The sequence below is a fragment of the Homarus americanus genome, unplaced genomic scaffold (assembly GCF_018991925.1).
Source record: "Homarus americanus isolate GMGI-L3 unplaced genomic scaffold, GMGI_Hamer_2.0 scaffold15169, whole genome shotgun sequence".
In the NCBI taxonomy this organism is placed as follows: domain Eukaryota; kingdom Metazoa; phylum Arthropoda; class Malacostraca; order Decapoda; family Nephropidae; genus Homarus; species Homarus americanus.
In genome coordinates, this window is record NW_024714712.1 from 78,644 (window position 1) to 90,923 (window position 12,280).

At 37.8% G+C, this 12,280-nt stretch overlaps 1 protein-coding gene across 2 annotated transcripts in view; it reads left to right on the forward strand.

Moving 5' to 3' along the window:
* Nucleotides 1-12,280, forward strand: part of LOC121879305 (Y+L amino acid transporter 2-like) — a 71,690-nt gene that overhangs the window by 35,564 nt on the left and 23,846 nt on the right. For both annotated transcript variants that reach the window (XM_042385920.1, XM_042385913.1), the window contains exons 2-5: nucleotides 1,214-1,398; nucleotides 3,663-3,885; nucleotides 4,347-4,462; nucleotides 10,176-10,301. In XM_042385920.1, the coding sequence (XP_042241854.1) occupies nucleotides 1,221-1,398; nucleotides 3,663-3,885; nucleotides 4,347-4,462; nucleotides 10,176-10,301 (643 nt within the window). In that variant the 5' untranslated portion in view covers nucleotides 1,214-1,220. The remainder of the gene's footprint in view (nucleotides 1-1,213; nucleotides 1,399-3,662; nucleotides 3,886-4,346; nucleotides 4,463-10,175; nucleotides 10,302-12,280) is intronic.

A 12,280-nucleotide genomic window follows, 5' to 3' on the forward strand; every position in this document is an offset into this window, starting at 1 on the left:
TACAGTGTAATTGTGATAAACGAAAATAGATAAACAATAGCTCTCATTCTGCACTTAAAATGACAAAATAGTTACGGTACCTGTAATGTTCACCTGTGATGTTCACCTGTAAAGAAGAATAAAATATCTGTACAGTAAATTAAATAATAAAAATATTCTTTGGAGGCATATTAAGGGTAAATAACAAGTGAAATATTACAGAAACACTTGAAATACCGAGGAACGTACCAAACTCCACGAGGACCAGATGTAATCAAAGGGTATGCCGAACGATGGATACTAGCGCCAGTGGGTACTAGCGGCCGTCCGGCAAACTAAAATTTTGCCGGACGACGGGAGGTGCCGGACAATAGAGTACCGGATTAGGGAGGTTTAACCTACAGTATACTACTACTTTTTTTTTTTTTTTTTTTTGCCTCCAGCCTCCCCCAATAGCCACATCTTTGCTGCCATTTTATTACCTTAAAATTGAATATCCTAATACATGTACTGTACATAAGTAGCTACCCTAGCTGTGTTGAGTTAGTTGAGCCGCAGATCTATGCGGCATTCAGTGACTGTTGCCTCGGTCGATGTCTGCGACTGCTGTCGGCTTTGGGGCCGATGCTCTCATTCCCCTGAGGCAAAGCAATGCAGACCTAAGCAGAGAGAAGGACAGTCGACATCTCCGTTCAGATAACACCTCCTCGAGTCTGGCGTAGAAACATCTTGCACTTGGTCCCATCCCGCCAGAGGTTGTGAACACCAGATGAGTGAAGCTGTCTTGATCAACTACTACTACTACTTTGCTGTCACTCAGAATTGAGTATGACAGTCATCCAGCTATAATAGAATTATATGATTTATTAAGGATGGCACCTTTGTTGGTGAGCGCTGCGGTGACTAGAGAGGCCGATATGGGACCGGCAGGGTCGTCCACAGATGTTGCAGGTGTGGAGGGCTACATCTACTGCAGGAGGGGCGGCGTTAGCGTCTTTCTGGCATAGGCGCTTGTCTGCCTCGGTGTATTGACACCTTCTTGTGTGGTGTTCCTCCAAGCGTTACGGTGTAGGGTAATTGTCTCCCAGGTGAGGGGGGTTCCATTTGGCACTTTTTCAAGTTTGTCTTTAGACAGACACTCACTCACACACACATATATACAAAGAAAATTATTAAAATTGATTAATCTCCTATAAACTTGGACCCTACTTACTTTTCTTTTTATTTCATGCAGGTTCAGTATGCCTGGTAGACGTATACCTACAAGTGAAACGGCAGAGCCACTGGCCTTGGGGTTGGAATCCTTCAGCCTCAGGGAGGACTCTGGAGATGAAGCCACCAAGGGCAAGACTGAGCTCAAGAAAGAACTAGGGTTGCTGGAGGGTGTTGCCATTATCCTGGGCATCATCATCGGTTCTGGTAGGAGTTTAGATGAGTATATTAGGTTGAACTCTATTTGCACTGTGGCCTAAGTGACCAGTCACTGATTACCTGTCACTCATTTACAGGCCTGACAGTTTATGATAAATGAGTTACTTTGATCTCTCTCTCTCTCTCTCTCTCTCTCTCTCTCTCTCTCTCTCTCTCTCTCTCTCTCTCTCTCTCTCTCTCTCTCTCTCTCTCTCTCTCTCTCTCTCTCTCTCTCTCTCTCTCTCTCTCTCTCTCTCTCTCTCTCTCTCTCTCTCTCTCTCTCTCTCTCTCTCTCTCTCTCTCTCTCTCTCTCTCTCTCTCTCTCTCTCTCTCTCTCTCTCTCTCTCTCTCTCTCTCTCTCTCTCTCTCTCTCTCTCTCTCTCTCTCTCTCTCTCTCTCTCTCTCTCTCTCTCTCTCTCTCTCTCTCTCTCTCTCTCTCTCTCTCTCTCTCTCTCTCTCTCTCTCTCTCTCTCTCTCTCTCTCTCTCTCTCTCTCTCTCTCTCTCTCTCTCTCTCTCTCTCTCTCTCTCTCTCTCTCTCTCTCTCTCTCTCTCTCTCTCTCTCTCTCTCTCTCTCTCTCTCTCTCTCTCTCTCTCTCTCTCTCTCTCTCTCTCTCTCTCTCTCTCTCTCTCTCTCTCTCTCTCTCTCTCTCTCTCTCTCTCTCTCTCTCTCTCTCTCTCTCTCTCTCTCTCTCTCTCTCTCTCTCTCTCTCTCTCTCTCTCTCTCTCTCTCTCTCTCTCTCTCTCTCTCTCGTGGTTAACCTTTATTTTTAATCACTTACCCTCTGTCCAAGAGTTAGTTTTTTTCCTATCCTGAAAATAAAGAATGCCAGCCATGAAATTCCATACTGAACAAATGTGAGTATAATCCAGTTTTGCAGTTTCAGTCCATTAATGTTGATGAGCCCTTACCATAAATTGACAGAATAAAAAGATCTCAACAAAGACCAAGGTACATTTCTCTTTGAAATGTGTCAGACAGTCATCAGGAGTATATCCCACAGATACTTGTTATAGATATGAGTTATGTATAAATACTTGCATATACCGATCTGTGTCCATGGTACAGGCAGAACTTGACAAGCATCCCCATCTACTGTAAAGTTAAAATCTAATGGGGCATTGGAAATCTTAGTCATAGCAAGTTCATATGGCGCAGTTTCCTTTCCTGAACCAATGGGCATTTTTTGAGACCTCGGCTAACTTGCTATTACAAAAACCAAAAAAAGTTATCACTTATGCAAATGATCCACCCTAATCTTCAAGATCTTCATATTAATCCAGCTTTTGAGAATTTCAGTATGTTTTCAGCAAAAATACCCAGCTCCATTATGTTAAGATGTGATACAATACCATATGTCTCTGTACTATATTATTGTGACCAAGATGCATCCTCTAGCATTTCACAACATTGTTTATCAGAATCAATCCCTGTGACCTTACTTGGATCCGATAAAGGTTGCCTTATAAAGCTTTGCAGTCAATAAAATTTTGAATTTCCCACTATAACTTATCATTATCAGCAAACATTGATATGAATGCAGTAAATAAATATGTTGTATGTCATTTATGAAACAGACAAACAACCCTGGTCTTAGCAAACTTCACTTGACACAGGTAAACACAAAGACTTTATGTTATTGATCACCATGTATTTGTGATTGTAACAGAGATCACTGATCCACGATAGGACATTTTCCAGGACAGTTACTGGTTGGTTAGATGTTAATCCTACTTAAACATCTCACACTAAGCATGAAGTCCTAGACCTTGCTAAATTTTGAAAGTTGGTGATAAAGGTCAAAGGTCTATGTCTGTCTTTGATACCCCTAAAATGTTCTACACTACGGAGGGTATACGCAAACACTTGTTATCTTGAAAATAGGTTCTTATTCTCGTACGGGAGATATACAGAGGAACTAATAGACAGTGGGCTTCCACACCATAAGGACTAGCGATCTCAACTCTCTGTATCACTCCGCGCTGGCATGTACAGATGCCAGCATTCACAAGCTGAATACATAATATGTAAATATGATAATTCACATACATAACATGGAGCATAATAAATGGAAATATTACATAGGATTAGTACATGTTCTGTAATACTTTACTATGCATAATTAATAGAGTTATATAAGAATACACAGCTTAAGGTACTACTTCGTGTCCATATTATACAAAAGGTTACCAATCAAAATATTCTGTACTGTGGGGGTGAGTTTTGTGAGCCCTTATCATTATGCTTTTATAAGAGAAATGTTTCTTTTCACAGGTATCTTCATTTCACCTAAGGGTGTATTGCAAGAAACAGGAAGTGTTGGAATGTCCTTGACTGTATGGGTTCTTTGTGGTCTTCTATCCATGATTGGTGCTCTGTGTTACGCTGAACTGGGAACCTCAATACCTAAATCTGGAGGGGACTACGCTTATATCAACACAGCCTTTGGATCTCTCCCCTCGTTTTTGTTCTTATGGGATGCAAACCTCATATTTGTGTAAGTTTTTTCCACCTGACAGTATCATCCATCATCAATATCATCTTTTGTTACCATAAGCCTTGTTGAATACAGTTATTTTGAGAGATTATTGTGGAATTTTTTTATGGCAAAATTATCTTGGAATGTTGTTGACTATGGTACTTAGCACCCTTAAAACTTTCAGTATCCAGTATTAAAAGCCAGACATTTTTATTCAGTTCAGAGGTGACACTTTACATTAGGGATTAGTACACGATCTCCACTAACCCCTTCACTATGAGGATGCCACCTTTATTATTTCATTTGGCTCCTGCCAGATGATTTTATTCAGCTCAGAGGCGACGCCATACACTCAGGGATAAAGACCTACTGGAATAGCACCTGCTTGGTTTCTCTGCATCATGGCAAAAAAGACTGGTATAATAAAAAAAAGTGCTTGCTTGATAGTATGGTTATTATTTGAATATAACTTGTTTCAGACCTACGACTAATGCAATCATGGGATTGACTTTTGCCAAATATGTCATACAGCCGTTCTTCCCTGACTGTAATATACCAGATTCTGCAGTCAGACTCATTGCAGCACTTTCCATAAGTAAGTGATTTAACCAACCTCTTATATCTGTTCTATCTTGCCATAGGTTTTTGTGCTTTGAAGATGCTTTTATAGTGTTTTCTTACTGACAGTCATAATCACATGATAACTGGTACCATATGTTCATCTTAAGGCAAACAAACTATAAATAGTATTCAAATACCCTAATTTCCTGGTTAATATAATCTGATCATGCCTGTTATTTACATCTTTTGAACTTGTAAGAAGACCAATATCACTGCCAAGTTTCAAGAAAATATTTTCACTCCTCAAAAGTTATTTTGGTCACACAAAAGATAGGACATTGACTTTGTGTGGTGCTTGCAACTCTCTTATATTCCCCTGATGCTAATAGTTGTGTATGATGTTCTGTATTGTGCATAGCACAAGCAGAACAAACAGCCAACAATTAATGAGAAGTGATTTTGGTAGGAAATGGATTGATTTTATTTAGGTGATGACCGGAAGGAGTATAACTGACTCTGCAATATATTTTGCAAACCTGTACATTTATTATAGGGTCATTTTTCATCTATAGAACATTACACACATACAATAAGTGTAGCTACAAAAAATGGCAGTATATTTACTATAGTGCAATTTAAAAACAAATTCTTTAATGCATGATAACTTTTATGGTATAATATTTTGTAATTAATTCAGTACTTCTATTGCCAGGCCTCAGCTGCCTGAGCATCATTATCACCAAAGTTAGTTATTCACCAATCTAATGCTAAGTGGGGGATAATAAGAGTTCATTGTATGTGCATTATGTTTTATCTTTTTCAAGTTGTCAAGATTATACAGTACAGTACAATACAATGCAGTACAATACAGTACAGTACAATACAGTGCAATACAATACAGTACAGTACAATACAGTGCAATACAATACAGTACAATACAGTACAGTACAATACAATACAGGACAGTACAATACAGTACAGTACAATACAATGCAGTACAATACAGTACAGTACAATACAGTGCAATACAATACAGTACAATACAGTACAGTACAATACAATACAGGACAGTACAATACAGTACAATACAGTACAATAAAATACAGTACAATACAGTACAGTACAATGCAGCACATTACAATGCAGTACAGTACAATGCAGTACAGTACAGTACAATGCAGTACATTACAATGCAGTACAGTACAATGCAGTGCAGTACAATGCAGTACATTACAATGCAATACAGTACAGTACAATGTAGTACAGTACAGTACAATACAATATAGTACAGTACAGAATTATCACTGTTTATTCACCCTTACAAAAAATTTCCATTCAGCTGCTTGATATATAGGATTCTCAAGATGGAATGAAATTTGGCATATGGTTCTAAGTCGTTAACGACATATTTGCCACAGTTATGGCTCCTGTTCAATTTAGAAAAGATTTCTTCTGTTGTACAGTGTACTTTACTATACAGCACAGTATTTCTGTCCAGTAACTTTACTGTGTTTGGTATCTTGAGAAATGGTTCATGAATTGAAATAGAATATAGTGTGCACCTTCATATTTTAAATATTGAGGCTAAGTTCTAGTAACTGGCATTTTCTGTAAATATTTTCCACTGTTATGACCCTTTTATTTAGGACAGTTAAACTTTTGTCCTTATTTATTTACTTCCTGGTACCTATCCTTGATCAGCTTAGTAGCTGGTTGGGTAGTTAGTCTCTCCTCTGTCATGCAGCGTATAGGGGTACATGACATTAAATGTCTTTTGCTTTTTCAAGTTTATCATATGCAGGTACACTACTTATATTGTATGGTCAACATTGCAATACGGTACACTGCATATTGGTAAAATATTTTTTGGAAACCATCTAAGCATTCATATAACTTTTTAAAAAGAACTTTCATATCTACAGTACTGTATTATAATAAACTTTGTTTGAACAATTAAAGTAAATTAAAATTTAATATAGTTTCTGACATATAATTACAGTTAAACATCGTTAAATTGGACTTCAATATATCGGAATTCGCTTTTTCGGACTCTGAGATGCTCTGGTCATCAGAAATACTTTTAAAAAATCCACGTTTTAAAAAATGGGGAGGATTAACCCGCAGCTGATCATTAACGTTCAAGTACGTGATCGCCAATGTCACTATCTCTGGTCATTCATGTACTAGAACGTTTTCCTTATATACTTTTCCCGAGTCTTTGAAACTGAGTCTCACCACCATAATCTGTTGGCTGGTGGTGTCTGGAATGTTTCCCACCACTGTGCATTGAGGCCACCCTCCCATCTCTTCCCACAGTCAAGGCCACGATTTTTTTTTTTTTTTTTTTTAATGGGATTAGTCCATCTGGGCACAGGTCACTAACCCAAAACGAGGCCTGGGGAATGAAAATATAATAACAATAATAATAATGTAACAAAAATGAAATAATTGTAATTAATAATATTTATACTACTACTAATAATAAAGAACGATAAATATAAAACTAAAAAGAAAGGTCAAGAGTGAGAATCAATAAACAGTATGTATGTTGTGTTGTCAAAAGTAAGGGAAACATTTCAACCCTGCAAGTTTGTGTAAATGAGGCCGAAAGTCAGATCAGCAACCTGGGACTTGGTCACATATGGCAGCAGGGTCTACCATTAGATGATACATTATGCTTCCAATATCTTCCCAGGATGTAGCACTTTCCTGTTTGATAACTAGCTCCTACCTACGCAGTAGATTGTCGATAGCTATGGCACGTGAACGCAACTCAATTAGGATGAGATATACTCTAAATTATTTGGTAGGAGTGAAGATGAACATGGTATTGACAGAGAGGCATGTATTGTTAGTGATATTGAAGGTGATGATAATGATAGTGACCCGTACTACGTGTTTGAACAAGAAGGAAATCAATGTGGATGACTATGATGAGTGGCAAGTGGAGGAGAGGGTTGGTGGCCTCCCCACCTCCAGGAATGTCCAGTACTCCCTCCACTTTACCAACCCCTGTCACTCCCAGTCCCACTGCATGGTTACATCCACCCACACTCCTTCCTCCAACCCACACTGTTCCCTCCTTCCCACACTCCTTCCTCCCTCTCACACTGCTCCCTCCCTCCCACACTGCTCCCTCCCTCCCACACTGCTCCCTCCCTCCCACACTGCTCCCTCCTACCACACTGCTCCCTCTCTCCCATACTGCTCCCTCCCTCCCACACTGCTCACTCCTCAGTACTAGATCGTTTCTTTTTTGGTGTAGCCGTGGCTTTGAAGTCTTTGCTGTGCACTTGATTTTTTTTAGCCCACTTAAGTGCCCAAATACGTATCTTGTTTCTTGATACAATATATCCAGTTTGACGCTGCTCATGGACCATGTCTACTGCGTGCTTCTCTAGAATCGGCCAGTGTGCAGTGCCTCTTCTCATTGCACATTTATTCCTGGGCATACTCCTCGACAAGTGTTCCTTTGATCTCCAGTCTCTCACCATCTTCTCGGTTACACCGTATTCTCTTGCAGCAGCACAATTGTTGTGTGACTGGGCATATGCTACCACTTTCAGCTTAGAACAAATTTCATATCTCCTGCGTTTAACAATTTGAGCCATGATGGGGTTTTATGGTAGCTGGATATTAATATACAGTGGTCCCTGGGTTAACGAACGCCTCGGTTAACGAAATTTCGGTTAACGAATTACCTTCCATAAGAATTCATTTCGGTTAACGAACAAAAATTCGGTTAATGAAATTCTTACGAAAATGTTTCGACATGCTTTGGCCTGCTCACCAGCTGAAAGATTAGTCCGCTAATACAGAAATCGGTTCTAGGGCTTACATTCGTTAAAATTGGAGTAAATATCAAGAAGGTTGTATTATTCAATAATTTTCCAAGTTTTATATTAAAATTTTTAGTCATTTTAACACTTATTTAACATAATTGCAGTACAGGGAACTAGTATAATAATGTGACCTATTACGGGTTAATAAAAAAATCTTATGAAATGAACAACACTTACTGAATACTGTACAGTGGTCTAATGAGATTTACTATAGGCCCACTGAGAACTAAAACACTTCAGTATGTAAGCTGGCTGGGGCTGATCAGGTGTTGCCTCATTCGTCAGGTTTATTTATTTATTGATTCAGTATTATATTCTCATATGATTGGCCTCTTATGGTTCATGATTAAGATAACATCTTCAGTAATAGAGAAAAAATACAATACTGTATGTAATTTGTAATATGACTTAAAAATAAAAGGATAAGCTGTATCAGAAGGTTATTTACTCAAGATGCGTTCATGTGAGAGCTTTCAGTAGACCAGCTTACAACAGGGTCACTGTAACACACTGTATAGTATTTGATATAAAGATACCTTCTTAAAAACTTTATTTACCACCTTTGAGTGTTATATGATGACTCAATTTGGTTACTTGTACACTTAGACAAATGATTAATGAATAAACCAGGGTATATGCAGATGCATAATACTTTACACTACAATATTACTTATTAAGTGATAATAAATACACAATAGTAGTTATTAAATGGTGATAAATACACTGCAATTGTATTTATTAACCCTTAGGGGGTGACGTTTTAATTTATTTATTTTTATTTTTTTCTCGATTTATCCCCGGGTGGGGGGGAGAGGGGAATGCCAGCAGCACCCTAACCCGGGGCTTAAGGGTTAAATGATGATAAATACACGACTGTACTAATTTACTAAGTGTTGAAGACAGACATTGTGATAAGCTAAATAGCTGTTTGCTCTTTGTAAACAAATGACTCAGTTCAGTGTGGAATTCTTTTTTCAGGAAAGCTGATTATTTTTGGATAATATTTTATCAACCTGGCTCCAAATGATCCTAAATTATATGAGAATTGTGGTGGAATTGCATAAAGAAGTGTTAAAGGAACCTTGTGGGAGTTGGGGGAGGGAGCCACCCTCCCCTCTGCCAGCTGCTCCCAGATAAGCACTCGTCTTCCACATACAATATACTCCTACACTTATTTATTCTTATTTTTTCTTTATTGTACTGTACAGTATACAGTTTTCTCTCTATTCATAAGACAAATTCTGTGGTTACTTGCATATAACACTTTGCAGTAAATAACGAACATCTTGGTGACAACAGTTGTTGACAACCAGACTTTATGTCTGATTTTCAACCCAGAGAGTTCTGTTTCATATTTTTTTTATAGTTGAAGTAAGTGCAGTAATAACATAATATATGTATTAACTGATTTTCTTTAAACAGTTCAGATAAGCAGTGTTATCTCCAAACCCTCCCCCCCCCATATATTTGCTTTTTTCGGACTTTCACATTTCTCGGACTGGGGTCTGCACCAATTAGTCTGATTTATCGAGGTTCTACTGTAGATAGAAAAGGTTGATAGCATTGTACTCTATTTCTAATTTCTTTTAAAGATAGTGCATATCCTAGGAAGTAATAGTATCTCTCCAATATTAGAGTTTCACACCTTTAGTAACAAGCATTGTAAGGTTCTCATATGTTAACAAAGATTAATTAACATACTGTATAACATTAAAGCTGAACTAACTGAAAATGTGTTCATTTTATTCTGTACCACATGTGAACAATATAATGAATATGTATCAGAGAACCAAATACATATTATGATGTACAGTATATCATCTCTCTACAGTTATTATATTTACTGTATTAACTATTAGGAATTAAGCATAAAACTAAACAGTAATGTTTTCTTTATTTTTGTAGCATTTCTAACATTCATCAACTGCTGGAATGTCCGTCTGACAACAAAACTTCAGGACGCCTTCATGGTGACCAAAATTGGTGCTCTTCTTATTGTTATTATTGCTGGCATGGTGCACTTATTTATGGGTAAGTTGAATCTTCATATACGTGTTTTATATAATTAACTCAAAGAGTAGGGTTTAATTTCTAAGAACCTATACAGGTATCCTTCAAGATACGAATGGGTTAGGCTCCAAAAAAAACCATACACTAGGTGAATTTGCATTTCTGAATAATGAAAATATATGGGAAAAATAAGGTTTGGCTCCCCAATGACAAAATACCCCGGTATCATACCCCCAAAACAAAATCAGTTCACAAACAAGAACAAAGCCTAATGGGTACCTAGCTAATGGTTTGTAGTACACAGCTCCTCTAATTTACTGTACTACCTAACACATGAAATTACCATCTAACACATGAAGAAAATTAATAAATACTGTTTAAGTTTGGTACATTACCTTATGGGAGGGCATAACACATGCGATCCACGCGGGATGCATGGGAGGTTCTGCTTATCCCCGGTGATGGCCAGGCTAAGCAGTTGAACGCGTCATGTCACCCAAAGGATGGCTTACGTGTTGAAGAGGCTATTCTTTGTACATATAATATATACTGTACCAGTAAATGTGAGGAATAAATAAAAATAAATAAAAGACGAAAAATAGTGCATTGCCATTTGGCAATATTGTCACTAGCACTGGACAACAGAGCCGTGAGAGAATTTCACTCCCTCTCACCCTCACTCTCTTGTGCTAGCTCCCACACACGTAATAAATGATTTATCCCTTTATGTTTTTTACCTCATGATAATTTTTTGGGGCACATTCTGGATGAAAAATTGTGTGAGCATGTAACAGAGTAAAGAAAAAAAAATTAAATTACATATATCTACCCAAAAATATGAGTTGAAAAATAACAAGTAATGCAGTTCACTTCTTGGCAGGAGGCTGAGATACTGACACTACACCCCCTCCTGCTGTGCTGCCCTTCCCATGATTAACAGGGACATAAGAAATTTTTATTCCCATTATGTTTTTGACTTTATTATAGATCTCTTTTCTCTGGCACTATCTGGCTTCTTTCTGTTATGCTACTGTGATGTGGAGAGAGGGAAGGAAGACAGAGGAGGTGCTGGGCTAGTTGGGGAAGTCTATACACTGTTGAAGCGGTCAGATGAACGATTCATTGCTCCCAGCAGCTCTCACTCCAGCTTGCTTTCTAAAAATAGGTGTTTTTTATAGCATTTTCAGATATTTCTCCACTATTTATGGACTGATTTTCAAAAGTAAGGTCTCATTTGAAAGGGCAAAAAATACAAAGAATTTATTGGTTGTACTTTTTCATTATTTAAACAAAATAGATAAGGAGAGGTTGAATATAGTATAAAAAAATAAATGCTGAATAAAGAAAAGGTAATTCCAACAATTCGTTAATTATGTTGATAACTATCACATAAATAATATACTACAAGAAAACTCTTCATGGGATGGCATGCCTAAAATCATTTGCATTTTGGTAGTCCAGTTATTTAACATTACAGTATTTTAGAGAATAACAGGTCTACTTACCAATTGTGAACACATTCAGTTTGAATAAATGGACAGGTCTGATAATAAATAGTGAACACATTAGTATGAATAAGTAGACAGCAAAACAACATTTGATATGAACCAATTAGCTCGCTTATAGAAATGAGGACGTGGCTTCTGGACCAAGCTAGTGTAAAGTGAGTATAGTCAGGAATTGAACCCTGGACCTCTGTGTGTGAACAGGGATTGCTACCAAGACTCCACAAGGATAGCAAAAGCAATCCTAGGCTTGGTTGTATTTCACTCACAACCTGCTTATTCATCTTATTCTTAAGCAACGTAAGCCTGAGGCTTGTTTGTAAGTCCAACTTTACTCTTGTCGATACCAAACATACAGTATTGTAAAAAATGAAAAGATTGTGGATATTTAGTACAGCTATACCCTTAATACAGCCTTAAAACCTGGCTCACTCTTCTCCTCTTAGGTAAGGTTTGTTCTATCTGGAATTTTCTTTAAAATAATCCAGTCTCATC